Genomic DNA, 19,589 nt, shown 5'->3' with positions numbered 1-19,589 from the left:
ACTCATCTTGGCAACAGTACAAATAAAGCCTCTCTCTTTAATTTAAAACCATCTTGACCCCTTTAGTTAGTCATAGATGAATGCCTTTCCAAGTATTTAATTTACAAATAAATCTATTGAAAGTCATGCATTATTTGATGTAGCTCCATAGGACTTTGGTCAGGCCGCATTTGAAGCATCGCATGCAATTCTAGTGACCCGATACAGGAAATATGTGGAGGCTTTGGAGTGGGTACAAAGGAAGTTAACCAGAATAGTGCCTGGATTAGAGGGTTTCCGCTACAGAGAGTGGTCGGATTGATGGAGTTTTTTTCTCTGGAATGTCAGATGTTGAGGGGAGACTTTATCGAAGTATATAAAATTATGAGAGGCATAGACAAGGTAGGCAGACAGAACCTTTTTCCCAGGTCTCCCAATTTGAGGAAGGACATTCTTGCTATTGATGGAGTGCAGCGTAGGTTGACCAGGTTAATTCCCAGGATGGCGGTACTGTCATATGTTGATAGAATGGAGCGGCTGGGCTTGTATACTCTGGAATTTAGAAGGACGAGAGGGAATCTTATTGAAACATATAAGATTATTACGGTTTTGGACATGCAAGAGGCGGGAAACATGTTCCCGATGTTGGGGGAGTCCAGAAACAGGCGCCACTGTTTAAGAATAAGGGGTAAGCCATTTAGAACGGAGATGAAGAAAAGCTTTTTCACACAGAGTGTTGTGAGTCTGTGGAATTCTTTGCCTCAGAGTGGAGGCTGGTTAGATAGAGCTCGTAAAGATAGCGGAGTCAAGGGATACGGGGAGAAGGCAGGAACGGGGTACTGAATGTGGATGATCAGCCATGATCACAGTGAATAGCGGTGCTGGCTCGAATGGACGAATGACCTACTCCTGCACCTATTATCTATTGACTATTTAACACATAGCGGTGGGGGCTTGAAATGCAGTGCCAGGGGTGGTGGTGGAGGCAGATACAATAAGGGCATCTAAGAGGCTTTTGGATAGTCACATGAAGATGTAGGGAAAAGAGGGATATGGTTCATGTACAGGCATATGAGATTGGTTAAACGTGGCATCATGTTCAGCACCAACAGTGTGGGCCAAAAGTCCTAATTCTATTCTGTTTGATATTCTAGATATCTTTAAACATTACATTTACTTATCCACAACCATAACTTTTAACCTTTGTAATCATTTAATAGTCGAGTTTCTAATGTACATACATCTCCTATCAGATTTCTATCACAATAATCATATTTCCTTAGAGGGTCGTTAGAGGATTGTTAGTTTGTTATATTGGTTAAGGGAAACAAGAGAAGCTCCACATTAACAAAGATAGACACAAAATGCTGGAGTAACTCAGCGGGACAGGCAGCATCTCTGGAGAGAAGGGTCGAGACCCTTCTAAGGAGTGTCTCGACCTGAAACATCACCCATTCTTCTCTCCAGAGATGCTGCCTGTTGCGCTGAGTTACTCCAGCATTTTCTGCCTATCTTCGGTTGAAACCAGCATCTGCAGTTCCTTCCACCACATCGACAATATATTTGTCTGGAAGTGATCTTGAATGAATGCTATGAACGGCGGCCCAGTGACGCAGTGGAGTAGTTGCTGTCGTACAGCGCTTCAGCGTTCAACCCTGACCACGGGCGCTGTCTGTACGGACTTTGCACATGTGGGTTTTTACCGAGATCTTCGGTTTCCTCCCACACTCCAAAGACGTAGAGGTTTTCAGGTTAATTGGCTTGGTATAAGTATAAATTGTCCCTAATGTGTGTAGGATAGTGTTAATGTGCGGGGATCGCTGGTCGGTGTGGACTCCATGGACCGAAGGGCCTGTTTCCGTGCTGTATCTCTAACTACAAATACCTAAACATCTTCGAAACTGATTTTCCGGGCAAAGATTGGACTTTGGCAAAAAAAAACGGAAGTATTTTTTGTGACAAATGACTTGTTTTTCTCACAAAATAACCCTATGTTTGACTAGTTTGCCTCCGTTAAGAGTATTTAATTTATTCTTCACCTGAGTTTCACCTGAATTTTTTTGCTCATTGTTACCGTTATCCAGGCAATCTTATTGATAAGTAAAACCACCAGCTTCACAGAAGGAGAAATAATGTATGCATCTCTGCAAAACTGTGTTTTATTGATAGTGCGGAGAGCTAAATATTTCTTGGTGCGCAGTCAATTTGTCCTTACAGTCTTGCAGTCTTGAGGAATTTTCCAATGACAGATGCTTGTATCATATTTCTCTATTTCCAGGTTCCTTCTCTCCACTTTCATAACTGGCGGAGAGATAGGCACCGTTTTACAGTCCATGAGAATAGCTCCCAAATCAAGAGAAACATGTAAGAGTATAATTAAACCATCTGCAATGTTCCGCTTCCCTTGATATCCTACACATGGAAACTCTCTAATACTGGCAGTCTGCTATTTTTTCTGCCATTATTTCCTATTATTAATGTTTGCATTTTGACAATTTTTTTTGAGCCCATATTTAAGTAAAGGGCCTGTCCCACTGTACGAGGTAATTCAAGAGTTCTCCCGAGTTTCCCCTGATTCGAACTCGGAGAATTACGGTAATAGTCGCTCGTAGGTATTCGGGGCTCTCGTGGACATTTTTCACAGTGCTGAATCAACTTCACGAGCTTACTGTGTTTCCCGAGTACCTGCCGTTAGCGTTACGAGTCGCTAAGAGACGTCCCGTGCTCTGACGTACTCGCTACGTACATTCTACGTACTTACCACGAGTTTGATTTTTTTGGGTAAACTCGTACAGTGGGACAGGCCCCTAATGTTTGCTCAGGATATCTTGGCTACTATCCTCTCTACTATGCATAACGAGCATTGACTCTTCTCCTTTCTACTACAAATAATGAGCAAAACAATCAGTCATTCTCTCTGGCATTTCCTTATTTTTTATTTACAATATCAACACAGACTAAGGGACCCACGTGGTCTTACGTGCTTACTCTAATTGTAATTTATTTATGCTAATTTCATATCTATTACCATTTATTTTCATATTTTCCTGTAGTTCTTGATCATTTGTTTTGTTACTTTTTATTCTTCTTTAGAAATCTTTCAGTCACCAGCATTTATTCTTGTTTTTTTTTATTTTCATCTAAATCATCTTTATTCTATGTTCCATATCACCTTATGACATAGGGGGTCCATTCGGCCCATCGAGTCTATGTTGGCTCACAGAGCAATCACGTTGCCTCAGTAATTTCCCTTGGAACGTCACATTTGTAACAACTCCCCACATACAGAGTTAGCACACAAACTCATGGACTAACTCAGCGGGCCAGGCAGCAGCTGTGGAGGGATTGGAGAGGTGACGATTCGGGTAGGGACCCTTCTTTCGACTGCCGCAAGGAATGCAGATGCTGGAATATTGAGTCAGAAGAAGGGACCCGACCCAAAATGCTGGCTATCCATTCCCTCCACAGTCTGACCTGCTGAGTTCCACCAACACTTTGTTTTTGCTCAAGATTTCAGCACCTGCAGTTCCTTGTGTCTCTATGAATGGTCACCTTGTGTCTCTGCTCGGGGGGGGGGAAGGAACAGTGACCATCGGGACTATGTTGAACACTTTGTGTAACTTTGTCGACACCCTAGACTCTCTGCATACTTGTGTATTGTACACAACACAAAGATCTTTACTGTGCCAAATGTATGTGACAATAATGTATCAATCCATCAATCAATCACTTGGACAATCAGTCTGAAGAAGGGTCTCAACCCAAATCTCCCATTCCTTCTCTGTCCCGCTGAGTTACTCCAGCATTTTGTGCCTATCTTCGGTACAAAAGCAGCATCTGCAGTTCCTTCCAACACAATCAAACACTTGGAGTTTGAATTCCTTAAACTGGCTGTGCCCTGGAGACCAGATGGGAAATGTTGTGGAGCATGGAGCACCATGACATGGTCTCCGGACCATGGAGTGGGTACCACTCTGACCGTGGGCCCAGCGGGGGAGGCCACAGGAGGAACAAGACCAAGCCTGATGGAAGAGTCTGCGGACCCTACACTTGGAGCATGACTCAGGTGCTGAGCTCTCTCTCTCTCTACGTCATTGACCGAGCTGGTCCACCACCGGTAGACCATGAGTCACTGTGGGTCAGGTTTGCTCCACACTGCCTTCTTTTGTTGGCTTATCTGTGAACAATTACTTTCTCACACCTGGGGGATCGCCTGGCCTGGTAAATATCCGCTAGAGCCTCCTACCTTTAAATCGGTGATGAGGTCCCACTGGAAGGTGTGGTTTGTGAGACTGCTCCCACTGTTTTCCAGGGTAACGGTGAAGTCAATGCATTTTTTGAGGTTTAGTGTAAGTGTGTTAAGGTGTGGGCATCCATTAATGATTAATTTCAAGGTCAGGTTTGTTTGCAGTGGATCGCTGTAATAGTCCGTTTGTTGCTCAATCCAGTCTGGTAAACATTCCTCAAAACTTAAGGGGCTGTCCCACTGTACGAGCTAATTCAAGAGCTCTCCCGAGTTTCCCCTGATTCAAACTCGGTGAATTATGGTAATAGCCGCTCGTAGGTACTCGGGGATCTCGTGGACATGTTTCAACCTGTTGAAAAATCTTCACGAGTCTTCACAAACTTACCGCGTTTCCAGAATACCTTCCGTTAGCGTTACGAGCCGCTAAGAGACGTCCCCGAGCTCCGGCATACCCGCTATGTACATTCTATGTGCTTACCACGAGTTTGAATTCTTTTTTAACCTCGGGAGAGCTCTTGAATTACCTCGTACAGTGGGACAGCCCCTTTGCACGAGGATCTGCTTTTAACTCCATAGCTAAATCTCAACCAAACAATCCTTGCAATAACATCATAGTCCCATTGAGTTGTAGAATCATATAGCGCCCTTCAGGCCCTTCAGCCCACCTTGTCCATGCTGGCCGTAATGCCTTGCTCTTCTAATCACATTTGGTTGCAATAGGCCCATGTCCTTCTGGTCCTTTCCCGTCCAAAAGCCTTTTCAACATTGTAATGGTATCTGCCTCCTCTATTATTCAGCCAGGAATGCAGCAAGAACAGTCCAACTGGCCAACATGGCTAAGAGAAGGGCAAACGTCCATGCCTTCAAACCAGGACAGGCGAGGCTAGACCTGGTCCCAACCTGGACCCCAAAGCCAGGTTCTCTATGTTCTCTTGGCAACCCCCCCCCCCCCCCCCCCCCCCCCCCCCCCACCACCACCACCATCTTACCAGATCTCTCTGAACCCGACTACGTATGAATGATCGAGCTGTGAGGCCGCCATCAGTGGTTCCGAGCTTTGATCTTCCATGGTGATGAAGCTTTCACCAGGACTTTAGGCTCTTTCATGAGCAAAGCATCTGAAGAAGGATCCCAACCTAAAACGTCACCTGTCCATGTTCTCCAGGGATACTGCCTGACCTGCTGAGTTACTCCAGCACTTTGTGTCTTATCTTGCACAGTCACCCATCCCATTCGATGCCTCCTTGGCATGTGTGGTGCATCCACTCCTGACCTTCCCTAGAAGGGACTCCACCCCACAGAGGACACTTGATCTTTCTAGTTGCCCCGGCATCCCCCGCAGCAAACTCACCGACAGCTCGCATCAGAATGTCACTCTGAAGTGTTGGGAATGAACTAAAAGTAATGAACAAAATCTAGATAGTGTGAAAAGTCCTAGACTGATGCAGCATAGATACAGGCCCTTCGGCCCACCATGTTCATGCCGGCCACAAATCCCATGTTATCATTAACTCCAGATTCTATGATACATACACACCAGAGACATTTTACACAGAGGAATAGGAATAATTTACAATTGGAGTGTGGGAGGAAACACAGAAGAAAGAGAGACACTAACAGCTGGAACAACTCAGTGCGACAGACAGCATCTCTGGAGAAAAGAAATAGGTGATGTTTCGGGTCTCGACCCGAAACATCACCTATTTCTTTTCTCCAGAGATGCTGCCTGTCCCGCCAGAGTTACTCCAGCCTTTTTATATCTATCCAGTTTAAACCAGCATCTGCAGTCCCTTCCAGCACGCAGAAGAAATCTGCGTGGTAACAGGGAGAACATGCAAACTCCACACAGGCAGCACTGCAGGTCACGATTGAACCTAGGTTACCGATGCTGAGAGGCAGTGGCTCTACTAGCTGCACCATTGGTGCTGGCAACGAGGAGAGGGGAAGGAGATGGGTTTGTGTCCTCAACACAAGGGCTGGATAGTTGTTTGTTAAACAGCACACAATGTGTTCCTCTATCACCTTGCACAGAGGAAAGGAAGGGAATCCCATGGGCACAAAGTACAGATAAGATCTTGGAATCCAATGCAATAAAAACGGCAAATGAACTGGTAAAGACATTGAGAGCCGGCTGCAGTTTGAACTGTTGGTGTGTGTTTGTTTAGCATCAATAGATGGGCAGGTGTTTATCTGTGGTTAATTGGTTGATATATCTCTGGGTGTCCAGGTTGCCTCACATTGCATTTGTTAAACGACGCAGAACATGTTTTGACTGTTGTGTGTAAAGAGAATCAGTGTGTGTGTGAGAGAGAGAGAGGGGAAGAAAGAGAGAGAGAGAGAGAGAGAGAGAGAGAGAGAGAGAGAGAGAGAGAGAGAGAGAGAGAATTCTTATTTTGGTGACTGTAAATCTTACGTCACTCCCTCGCTCCCACCCCTCCCTGCTCCCTTCAATCAGAATAAAACCAAGTTTAAAACAAACTCAACTCACTAGAGGACAGTGTAGAGGAGCAGGGACTGAGAGATCATTCACACTTCATTTCCTCAGCCTGGAGAGCGGGAGGCTGTTGACAGCATCAAGCATGTTGCACAGGCTGTTTATTGGAGCTTTGGGTTCATTGCTGGTGGCAAATTCCTCCTGTGATCAAGGTAGGTGTCCTGGCTGCTTGACTTCTCACAGAAGCCTTTAACTTTCTTTTGAAAAGTGCGATGAATAGGAAAAGTAGCATTTAGGACGGTGGGTGGCTGATGGAGAGGGCACTTCTCAGGAGTACCTCCGTTGTTAGTAAATCGTGTGCGTGGTCATTCCTTTGCTTGTTTTTGCAAAAGTTCTGCACATTTTCAAAATGTGATTTCTGTGGATCTCACCACGAGTAGTTAAGAGAATAGTGGGTGATTAATCTGACACTGACAGGACCAATTCAGCTGAATGTTTTTGATCAGTACTCTGGTGTGAAGATGAATAGACTTGAAGTATCAAAGGAAACTGTGGTGAATTGGAGGATGTTCTCTGTGCTCGAGGCTCTTTGACTGTGGTACGATTAATGCTTGAGAAAATGTTACCATAGAATCCACAGAGAATTTGGCAAACGCCCGATTAAGCTCCAGGAAGCGATCCCAGGCAGATTGAATGGGGAAAAGGACAATCAATCCCTCACTCTCCCACCAGCGCACATTGTACCGAGTAGTGGCAGCTCTGAACATGCCCACCACGTAGGGTCCCAATGCCCAAAGGTCCCAATTCCCTCCACAGGTAATGCCTGACCCGCTGAATTCCTTCAGTAGTCTTATTTTGCTCTGGATTTCAGTATTTGTGTCTCTGTTTGAGATCTCCTCTGTGCGTTGGACTTGAACTGATCCTTGCTCCAGCACTGGAGTGCCAACCCTACCTCTTCTGTCCACTCCCCTACCTCAGCTCTGTACCCAGGGGGCAATGGACTGCCCCTTCACCCCAAGACAGGGGGAGGTCTGGGATTCCTCAACCCCCCCCCCCCCCCCCCGGGAGAGGGGAGTCCAGAAGCAGGGGTGAGGGGCAATGAGAGACACAGTCTTGCGAATGCCCGTTCAGTCACAGGAAAGCAAACTCGGGCAAGGTGGGGAGCTGTTGATGAGAGATTACCATCGAAATACGCTGCAGGTTCCGACAGAGAATTAAACCCGTGTTTGAACTCCTCACGACAGAGAGTTAAACCCGTGTTTGAACTCCTCACAGACTGAATGGAGACAAGCAAGAGATTACTGCCCCCTAGTTCACGGGTGGAGTTGCGAATTGGGCTGTCCCACTGTACCAGCTAATTCAAGAGTTCTCCCGAGTTTCCCATAATTCGAACTCGGAGAATTACGGTAATAGACACTCGTAGATACTGGGGGCTCTCGTGGACATTGAAAAATCTTCACGAGTCTTCCCGAGCTTACCGCGTTTCCAGAGTACCTGCCGTTAGCATTACGAGCCGCTAAGATACATCCCGAGCTCCGACGTACCCGCTACGTACATTCTATGTGCTTACCACGCGTTTGATTTTTTTTAAACTCGGGAGAGGTCTTGAATTAACTCATACAGTGGGACAGCCCCTTAACCTGTTGACTGCTGGTGAAAGTAAATCTGTTTAACCCTGTGATCCCGATGGAAGCTATTCCTCTGAAGGTGTTCCTCCGACCCTTTCCCTCTCTTCATCCCGCTCCCACCTCTCTGGGCCCACATTTTTGCCAGAGACCGGAGGGTTGTGAATCACCAGTGGGAGTGATGGGATGCGGGGGTGGGGAGATCAGCAACCTTTCTGTAACTGCCTCAGAATGCCTGTTCAAGAGAATATGCCCTGTTCAAAGGCTCCGGTGTAACCCGACACTGGGGGCCCTACAGGGTGACACAGCGGCACAGCGGGTAGAGCTGCTGCTTTCCAGTGCCGGGTTCAATCCTGACTATGGGTGTTGTCTGTTTGTACGTTCTCCCTGTGATTTCGTGGGTTTGCAACGTGTACTCCGGTTTCCTCCCGCACTCCAAAGATCCACAGGTTTGTACGTTAATTGGCTTCGGTAAAAATGAGTGTGTAGGATAGTGCTAATGTACGGGGTGATTGCTGGTTGGTGCGGACTCGGTGGGCTGAAGGGCCTGTTTCCACGTTTTGTATCTCCCCAGTCTAACGTCTAAAGGGAGGGGAGGGTGCGTCCTCATGGGATTCTGCGACCTGCCATCGTATTGGCAGCTGGGAGGTTGGATTTGCAGGGACTCACTGTTGCCGATCAGAGGTTGTTGTAAATGAAAACTCGGAGCTCAGCCATCCTTGTGTCGTTTGCCAAGCAACTATTCAGCAGCGGTTGATACACTGAGACCATCTCCTTCCCCACTGTTGGAATGAACTCAGGGTGGCTTTGTGTGAGAACATTGTGTAACGCAGCCCACTACACTTGACTCAGAGTAACTACGCTGGGCTGTGTGTTGGAAGGCAGCTGCATGTAATACATTGTGTGTGTACATACCTTTAAGGACAATGCGTACCGTGTGGCGAGGCTTCTGGTACATTGTTGTGAGCTGGTTGTGTTTCACCTTCAATGAAGGATGAATGATTAGCCGCTTGAGTCTTACTCAGCAGTAAAACGGAAGATGCTTCATTGGCGACGAGGATTATGCATTGCTTCTGAGGGGATTAGAGAGCAATCTTTAAACTTTAGACATACAGTGCAGACATAGGCCCTTCGGCCCATCGAGTCTGCACCGTCCAGCGATCACCTATGCACACACTGGTTCTATCTTAAGCCACTTTCTCATTCGCTCCCTACACAATCGGAGCAATTTAAGTCAGTAAATTAACCCACAAACCCACATATCATTGAGATGTGGAAACTGACACTTCTGTTGGAAACCCACGCAGTCACAGGCAGTAGAAACAGGGAACTGCAGATGCTGCTCGACACAAAAGGACACAAAGTTCTGGAGTAACTCAGCGGGTCAGGCAACATCTCTGGAGAACATGGATAGGTGACGTTCCAGTTGAGACCCTTCTTCAAACTCAGGCAGAACGTTCAAACTCCACACAGATAGCACCGAAGGTCAGGATTAAACCGGGTCTCTGCCGCTGTGAGGCAGCAGCTCTACCAGCTGCACCACTGTGCTGACGTTTTGGAATTGAAGAGGGGAGAGGAGTTACACCTGTCAAATTGTACGTACTATACACGGGCAGAGAGAACTGAAGGCATCATGATTGGCCGGGTTATTGAACAGACAGGTCAGTTCAAGAGCAAGTTGTGCATTTGAAATATTTTGCCACCTTTCTTGAAGGCAGAGTAGACGGGTGTTTGGGGCCAGTTCCTGAAGCTACTCAAGGACCAAGGTACACTGGCCAGATGGAGGGAGACCCCTAGGTTAGGGACACAGTCCAGAGTTGATCAGATGTGAGTGTGAGAGGTTAATGGTGGGGAATGGAAAACTGCGACCCACCTTCCATTGTCCGAGATGGTGGGAGGAAAAGGGGTTGTTGAGGAGACCAAATGGATTTGCTCCATGGACATGAATCCAGTGATCACCATACAGGTGGCACATGCCCCACCACAGCAGGAATCACAGGACACCCACCTGAAGAGGAGTGTGTAGGTGAGAGTGCGTACTGGGTGGCTCGGTGGCGCTGCAGTTGAGTTGTTGCTTTACAGTGCCAGAGATCCGGTTCGATCCTGAGTATGTGTGCTGTCTGTACGGAATTAGTACGTTCTCACCGTGACCGCATGAGTTTCCTCCGGGTGCTCCGGTTTCCTCCCACATCCTAAAGACGTGCAGGTTTGTAGGTTGATTGGCTTCTGTGAATTGTCCCCAGTGTGTAGGATAGAACTAGTGTACGGGTGATCGCTGGTTGGCATGGACTCGGTGGGCCGAAGGGCCTGTTTCCACGCTGTATCTCTAAACTAAACAAACAATGTAAGATGCTCTGGACAGTAACAAAGGCAAGAGTCAGACAAAGGCTGGGCACACGAGAGATTGTATATGGGAAGGGTGATGGCAATGAGATCAAGAGCTGTAGTGGAGATAACCACACGGCAACTGCAGTGAGATGCTGGGACCTGGGTGGAATTCGAAAACACACAGGGAAAGGAGTTACTCTGGGCGGTGAGGATGTGGTATGATGAGTCATTGTATTATAGAAATGAAGCGTTGACTGTGTGGTTGTTCAAGAGCTATGTTCAATGCCATTGGGGTGGAATGGGAGCATCACTGCAAGATCAGGAGGAAATTTCATGGAGCAGAGTATTAAATGAGCTTGGAGTGCACATCAAGGTGAAATGTCATCGACTGACAAACTCTTAGAGGGCAGATTCTGTGCATGGTAGAGGAAGTGCCATAGAGTACAATGGTGGGCAAGCAGGCCCTTTGATCCAACAAGTCCATGCCAGCGATTAAGCATCCATTTTCACGATCCTATCTCCAAATCATTATTACCCTTCTATATTCCTATCAGCTCCCCCACTAGCAGTCACCTGCAGACTAGGGACAATTTACAATGGGCAATTAACCTACCATCTCTGCGACTAGGGACAATTTACAATGGGCAATTAACCTACTATCTCTGCGGTGTTGGTGTAAACCGGAGAAGGTGGAGGGAACCCACATGGTCACAAAGAGAAATTATAAACTCCACCGGGACAGGAGACAGAGTTGAATAGGTCTTGCACACTCCAAAAACATACAGGTGTGTAGGTTAATTGGCTTGGTCTAGTAAAACCTTAGGGTGTGTAAGATAGAGTAAGGGGTCGCTGGGTAAGACCTTAGGTGTGTAAGATAGAGTGTGGGGTCGCTGGTTGGTGCGGATCCGGTGGGCCGAAGGGCTTGTTTCCGCGCTGTATCTCTAAAACTAAAACTAAAGCACAGAAATCTTGTTCACATCCCTCACTGATGGTATTTCAGTCACAGTCACAGAGGCCGACGTCAGAAAATCCTTCAGGGGGGTGAACCCTCGGAAAGCGCCTGGACCTGATGGCATACCCGGTCGTTTTCTCAAAACCTGTGCAGACCAACTTTTTGTGGACATTTTCAACCTCTCGCTTCTGAGGTCTGAGGTTCCCACCTGCTTTAAAAAGGCAACACTAATACCGGTGCCCAAGAAGAGTAAGGTGACGTGCCTCAAGTGCTTTGAAGTGCTTTGAGCGGTTGATATCAACTACCTCGACAAGAATCTCGACCCACTGCAGTTCGCTTACCGCCACAAGAGGTCAACGATGGATGCGATCTCACTGGCTCCCCACTCCGCTCTGGACCATTTGGACAAAACTCATACATCAGGCTGTTGTTCATAGACTACAGCTCGGCATTTAATACCATCATCCCCTCCAAGCTCACGGATCTGGGTCTCTGCGCATCCCTCTGCAATTGGATCCTCGACTTCCTCATCCATAGACCACAGTCTGTCTGTATTGGTAGAAATATATCATCCTCGATAACAATCAGCATGGGAGCACCTCAAGGCTGTGTGCTCAGTCCCCTGATGTACTCACTCTATACTCATGACTGTGTAGCCGGACATAGTGCGAACTCCATCATCAAGTTCACCGACGACACTACTGTTGTGGGACGAATCTCAGATGGTGATGAGTCAGAGTATAGAAGTGAGTTCGGCCGATTGACCAAATGGTGCCAGCACAACAACCTGGCCCTCAACACCAGTAAAACCAAGGAACTGATTGTGGACTTTGGAAAGGGAAGGAGCAGGACCCATAATCCCATTTATATCAATGGTGGAAAGGGTCAAAAATTTCAAATTCCTGGCCGTGTATATTTCTGAAAATCTTTCCTGGTCCCAGCACACTGATGCAATTATGAAGAAGGCACATCAGCGTCTCTACTTGGGGGGTAAACTTTTAAAATCTTTCCCCTGCACGGAGAACCTGACTTTTCCCTGTCGGGTCTCCGTTGTCATTGGGGCTGCACCGTGGAGCGGCCTCCAGCAGGAACGACCTGGGGCTCCAGTCGCGGAGCTGCGGACCTACTCACCATCACGGAGCTGGCCGAGTTCGGAGCGGGTAGAGCTGTGGTGGCGCGCTGCTGCGACCCAACCCTCGGAGATTCGGAGGCTTACCGCAGGTCCGGTAGACAGTAATATCGGGAGCCCGTGGGTCCCTGCTGGGAGACCGCTTTTCGGGGCTTCTGCAACGGCGACTTCTCCCGCCCGAGTCGCGGAGTCGAGGAGTACCTGGAGCGGGGCCTGACATCATCGCCCGGCGTGGCTTCAATGGCTGCGGGACTTTGCTAGCGCCTGGGGGCTCTAACAACAAGACCCGGAGCGCGGCCTTGCATCGCCCAGCGTGGCGTTAATGGCCGCGGGACAATTGCCATCGCCCGCCGGGGGCTTTGACTCTGACATCGGGAGGGGAATGGGGAGTGCAGGGGAGAGATAAGTTTTTTTGCCTTCCATCACAGCGAGGAGGAGATGCGCTGTGATGGATGTCTGTGTAAATTGTGTTGTGTCTTAGGTCTTTTTTTCTTGTGTGTATGACTGTAGAAACAACATTTCATTTGAGCCTCTATGAGGTTCAAGTGACAAATACATTGTATTGTATTGTATTGTATTGTATATGTCAAAGAGGGCCCTCTCGAACTTCTACAGATGCACAGTAGAGAGCACACTGACAGGCTGCATCGTGGCCTGGTTCAGCAACTTGAACGTCCAGGAGCGGAAAAGACCGCAGAAAGTTGTGACCACTACCCAGTCCATCACCGGCTCTGACCTCCCTACCATCGAAGGGGATCTATCCCAGTCGCTGCCTCAAAAAGGTTGCCAACATCATCAAAGACCCACACCATCCTGGTCACACACTCATTTCACCGTTGCCATCGGGCAGAAGGTACAGGAGCCTGAAATCTGTAACATCCAGGTTGAGGAACAGATTCTTCCCCACAGCCATCAGGCTATTAAACACAACATCAAATAAGCTCTGAACAATAACAGTCTATTATTATTATTTTTGCACTATGTCTGTTTATTTATTGTGTATATATGGTCTGTGGTCTATATATACTGAACTTTTATCTTCCGTTTTGTATTATGTTTACATATTCTGTTGAGCTGCAGCAAGTACGAATTTCATTGTCCTATCTGGGACACATGACAATAAAACTCTCTTGACTCTTGAGTCACTGGGTTTATGTGGTTGACATGTGTGTTCTAACTTTACTGTTTATGTTCACCAGTCCTTTTTCTGCAATGCATTCTTCACCCATCATTATCAGAGAACATTATTTCAACCTTTTTATTTGATCGCATAATTATATTGAGACGAGGATGAGTCTTATTGAAAAGATGGGCGAACACATTACCAAGGAAAGGCAAAGCAGAATAATTAGGCAAGAAATGTAGAAACAGGCTACAAAAGCGTCTTGTGATATGTAAAATTAAAAAAAATGGGAACATTCTAATGTGGGTCTCTTATGGATCCAGGAGCAAATATCGAGGGATGAAGAATCGGCAGAGAAATTAAACATGTCCTCTGTCTCAGTCTTCATGGAAAAAAGACATAGAAACTCTCTGGGAAATGGTGGGGAACAGCAGGCGTGGGGTGAATGTGGAGCTGAAAGAAAATAACATCAGTGAAAAAGTAATGGGAATTACAAATATGTAAGAAAGTCTTGAATGAATGAATTTCATCAATGAATATTTCTGAACAAAATCATGAATATTACGTCAATGAATATTGCTCCTCCTATTAGACCAAGGAGAAAGACATGAAGATGCGGGGACTTGGAAAAGTGAATGGAAATATCTTGAGGATAATCCGTATCCAACAGCGGAGGAGTTGTTGGACAACCAAAGATGATAAATCTCCTGGGCCTGATCAGCTACATCCATTGTGGGAAGTCAGAAGAAATTGCATGAGCCCTGGCTAAGATATACTGTATGAATCATCATTAGACACAGCTGAGGTGCCGGAAGATTAGAGGGTGGCTAATGTTATTCCTCTTAGAAGGTCTGTAAAGAAAAACTTGGGAACTGTAGATCAATGAGCTTAACATCTGTGGTATGAAAATTACTGGAGTGAATTCCGATGGAAAAGATATACATACATTTGGATAGACAGGGGTTGATTAGGGATAGCCAGCATAATTTTGTGTGAAGGAGATTATTTTTATGGTAGGAAGCAGAGTTGGAAGGTTGGTTATTCTGACAAGTGGTGCTCCTCAGGGTTCGGTGCTGGGTCCATTGCTGATTATTATCTATATCAACGATTTGGATGAGAATAGACAAAGCATGATTAGTAAGTTTGCTGTTGACATTAAAATCGGTGGTATTGTAGACAGTGAAAATGTTTATCAAGAATTACAGCGTGATTTTGATCAACTGGGCAAGTGGGCCGAGGAATGGCTATTGAAGTTTAATACAGATAAGTGTAAGGTGTAGCATTTTGGGAAGTTGAACCATGGCAGGACCATCACATTGAATCATAGGGTCCTGGAGAGTGTTGTAGAGCAGAGGAATCCAGGAGTACAAATACATAATTCCTTGAAAGTGGCATCATAGGTAGATAGGGTGGTGGCACACTGGTCTTCATCATCAGGGAACTGGGTATAGAAGAATTATATTATAGTTGTACAGGATGGGGTAAGTCTTCATTTGGAGTGCGTTCTGTTTCAGTCACCCTGCTATAGGAAGAATGACATTAAGCTGGAATGTGTGCAGAGTTTTATGAGGATGTTGCCAGGGCACAAGTGCCTGAGCTCGAGGGAGAGCTTGGGCAGTCTGGGACATTATTCCCTGGAGCACAGGGGACTGAGGGATGATCCTATAGAAGTGTATAAAATCACGAGGGTAATAGATAGGGCAAATGTCTTTATCCCAGTGTAAGGGAATCAAGAAATGGAGGTTTAGGTTTAAGGTAAGTGGGGCCAGATTTAATAAGAACCTGAGGGGCAACTATTTCACACAGAGGGTGGAACGAGCTGCAAGAGGATGTAGCTGATGCAGGCAAAATAACAACATTTAAAGGACAGTCGGGCACGTATAAGGATAGGAAATGGGAAATGGGAAATGCTGAAGTACAAAGCTAGGTGGCTACGTGAGTTGTGAAAAAGATTCATGGAGGTTTCAGGGGATATAGACAGGCTAAAAGAACGGACAAGCACATGGCAGACAGAACAATGGTGTGAAGTCATCAAACTTAGATTAAATTAATTAGACAACCTTTTAGACTTTAGAGATGCAGTATGGAGCCAGGCCCTTCGGCCCACTGAATCTGTGCTAACCAGCGATCACCCCGTACACTAGCCTTTACACTATTCTACACACTAGGGACAAATTACAAATTTACCGAAGCCAATTAACCAACAAACCTGCGTGTCTTTGGAGTGTGGAGGAAATCCACGCGGTCAAGGTGAGAACGTTCTAACTCCGTACAGACAGCACCCATGGTCAGGATTGAACCAGAGTCTTTGGCGCCGTACCTTTACCGCTGCGCCACTATGCCACCCACTAGTCATCGGTTTAGAGAGAGACACAGACAACATGGAAACAGACCCTTCAGTCTATTGAATCAACAATGAACACAGCCATGCATTTGCACTAATCCTGTATTAATGCCATTTGTTATTCTCCACCCATTCACATCGACTCCCTGCATATTGCACCATTCACCCACACACGATAGCGCCCAACTAACTTACCAACCAGTACGTCTTTGGGATATGGGATGAAAACAGAGCACCTGGGGAGAGGAATCTAATACGGTCACATTGAGAACATGCAAACATCACACAGATGCCACTGGAGGTCAGGATCGAACCCAGATCTCTGACACCATAAGACAGCGGCAGAAAATGAGAAAACGAGAGAATTCTTTGCATAGTCAAAGATACGATGTTCAGAAAAAAACAGAGATAATATTATTATGTGTAATCACAGGCTGGAAAAAATAGTGGCACAGTGGGAAATGGGCCTCAAACAGATACTGCAAGCTGTGAGAAAAGGAACAGGACAAAATACCTGAATGCACTGAAGACTCGATATACATGCAACTGGGTGTGTGAAAATTTCTGTTCAAAAATAGATTACAGGGAAACGGTTTTAGGACAAGTAACATAATTGAAATGGATGGTGAGGATATATCTGGGCAAATCAATGCTGTTCAGGAGTGCAAGGAAGCCAGGCTTCAAAATGAAACAGGCTTTGAAATGAGAATTGTGACAGCAAATCTGTCAACACCGCGGAAAACAAAATACGTTCCACTTAATGGTGTTATGGAAAATTTCAAGCATAGACCGTCAGACATTGTACGTAGTGACATGGTTGGAAATGGAGGCGTGATTATCTGTGAGTTCATCTTGTCTTTAAAGAAAGTTGTTGTCTGAGGAAAGGAATATTGATGCTCTTCTGGGCTGTGCACTGACTGACAAACTCATGTATTGTTTACTCAATGAGTGAATTCAGTTCAAGTTTTAACCACACAGGATCCCACATTCTGTCTGAGCTTACCTGCAGAGTTTCAACAGCTAAGGACTGATGAGGAAATGTAAGCCATCATTCAAAGGGACCAGCTGGTTATTGTACATGAACTGATGAAAGTTAGCATGCAGGTACAGCAAAGAACAAAGAAGACACATGATATATTGTGGAGGAAAGAATTGCAGATGTCGGTTTACACCTGACAGTCTGAAGAAGAGTCTCAATCCAAAATGTCACCCATTCCTTCTATCCAGAGATGCTGCCTGTCCCACTGAGTTACTTTAGCATGTTGTGTCGTCCAAATGGTACATTGTTCTCTATTGTGAAATGACTTAAGTGCAAGAATAGAGACATCTTGATATCAGATTATATCAGCTGTTAAGACAATGGTGAGACTGCACCTGGAATACTAAACACAGGCCTGACCTCCCTTTCTCGGGAAGGATGTTCTCGTGGGTGTGTAATAAAGGTTCACCAGGTTAATTCTGAGATAGCAGGTTTGTTGTACGACGAGAGATTCATCCTGTATTCCTTTGACTGTAAACTAACAAGAGATGAACAATTTCATTTTGATGGGTGAACATGAGGATGATATTTCCATTGGGAATCTTTAACAAGGTGTCACAAACCCAGAATAATGGTCCAGCCATACAGGACAGAGATGAGAAGAATTTTCTCCTCCTCAATGGTAGCGGATCTTTGGAATTCTTTTCCCAAGAGTTGTGGAGGCTCAGTCACTGGGTTTATAATAGGGAGGGTTCAATAGGTCGGTGACTATTGTAGACGGGAATCGATAGTTTAGTTGTTGAGTACATTGTAAATTTGGGATCATTCGCTCAGACAATGAGTATAGTGCTGGACAGAGATCAGAAGCTCAGGCAGTGAATATATTCAAGGCATGAAGGAAACCCCAGTGCAGTTCGACGAAGGAAGATATTATTTACTTTGAATTATCCATTGTTACTGAGATGCATCAATACTGTACATCCATGATCAAACAACACTTTAATATCTATAATATGAGGGATAATATTGCACAATATAATATATTGTATAATATCCATCAATATTGTCTTTCTATGGATAATGGGCACCTGAGGGACCAGGCTGCGGACCTGGAGCCTGGATAACCGCTCCAGGTTTGGTGTGGTGCAGGTGCTATGAGTAGGTACAGATGTGTGATCAGACGCAATGAGATTCTGAATGCTTCATTCTGTGATTCCAGATGTGGAGACAGGTTGCGGGACCCAAGGAATCATTCAGAAGGAGTTTGGTGGTCGCTACCAGCTGGACTTTCAGGCCGCGGCAGACTTGTGCCAGTCCCTCGGGACCACCTTGGCCACACTGGACCAATTGAAGAGGGCGCACGCAGAAGGCTACGAAACCTGCAGGTAAGCACTCCGTGGGGTGGAGCCCCCGTCTTTCGCTTAGGACAGCAGAGAGACTCTGACCCCTGCTGGTAGGCAGGGGAATTGCCAGTGACGGGTTATGAATAGCTGCAGGATATTAGACTGAGCGAAGGATTTGCATGAGAAGGTTATCATCTGATATTATGCGGGTTTCATTAGAGTCAGAGACTTGTACAACATAGAAATGTTGGCCCATTGGGCCTAGAACAAATAGAACAGTACAGTGCAGGAACAGGCCCATCAGACCCACAACGACTGTGTTGAACATGATGACAAGCCCAACGCTGAACTGCTCGAGCATAATTCATATCACTGCATCCCCTACATATCCATACGTCTATCCAAGAGTTTCTTAAATGTCACTGTCATATCTGCACCCACCACCATCCCTGGTAGCGCATTCCAGGCACTCACCACCCTCTGTGTAAAATACTTGCTCTACGCATCGCCTTTATATTTGACCCTCTCACCTTAAAGCTAGGCTTTTAGTGTTTGATGTTTCCATTGTGAGAAATAGGTTCTGATTGTCTACCCTCTCTGTGCCTTTCACAATTTCACATACTTCCATCAGGTCTCGCCTCAACCTCTGCCGTTCCAGTGAAATCAATCTAAGTCTGTCCAACCTCTCCCTACAGCCATTTCCCCCCATAGAGCAGGCATCATTCTGGTAAACCCCCGCTGCATCCTTTCCAAAGCCTCCACTTCCTATATTGGGGCACGCACCCAGAACAGCATGCAATACTCCAAATGTGACCTAACCAAACTCCTTTAAAGCTGAATCATCTCCTGATTCTCATACATCCTGCTTTATCCAATGAAGGCAAGCATATCACACCTTCTTTGCCGTCTATGCCAGCATTCATGCCTATCTACACCGCCCTCAATGATTCTATATCTGAGCCTTGCTTATTCAGTACCTGTCCAGATGAAATGTTGCTACTGTTCCTGCCTCTTCCACCACCTCCTCCGACAGCTCATTTCAGGTACCAACTACACTTTGTGTGACAATTTACCTCTCAGATCTCCCTTAAACCTACCCCGTACTCA

The 19,589-nt window shown here is 46.1% G+C and overlaps 1 protein-coding gene across 1 annotated transcript in view; it reads left to right on the top strand.

Moving 5' to 3' along the window:
- The first annotated feature begins 6,559 nt into the window (after positions 1-6,559).
- LOC129705887 (mucin-2-like) overlaps positions 6,560-19,589 on the top strand; it is a 29,760-nt gene continuing 16,730 nt past the window's right edge. The window contains exons 1-2 of the mRNA XM_055649758.1: positions 6,560-6,871; positions 18,359-18,524. Of these exons, the coding sequence (XP_055505733.1) occupies positions 6,805-6,871; positions 18,359-18,524 (233 nt within the window). The 5' untranslated portion in view covers positions 6,560-6,804. The remainder of the gene's footprint in view (positions 6,872-18,358; positions 18,525-19,589) is intronic.

Source organism: Leucoraja erinacea, chromosome 18 (assembly GCF_028641065.1).
Source record: "Leucoraja erinacea ecotype New England chromosome 18, Leri_hhj_1, whole genome shotgun sequence".
In the NCBI taxonomy this organism is placed as follows: Eukaryota; Metazoa; Chordata; class Chondrichthyes; order Rajiformes; family Rajidae; genus Leucoraja; species Leucoraja erinaceus.
Note: the sequence above shows the minus strand (reverse complement) of the source record. Positions and strands in the feature narration are given on the sequence as shown.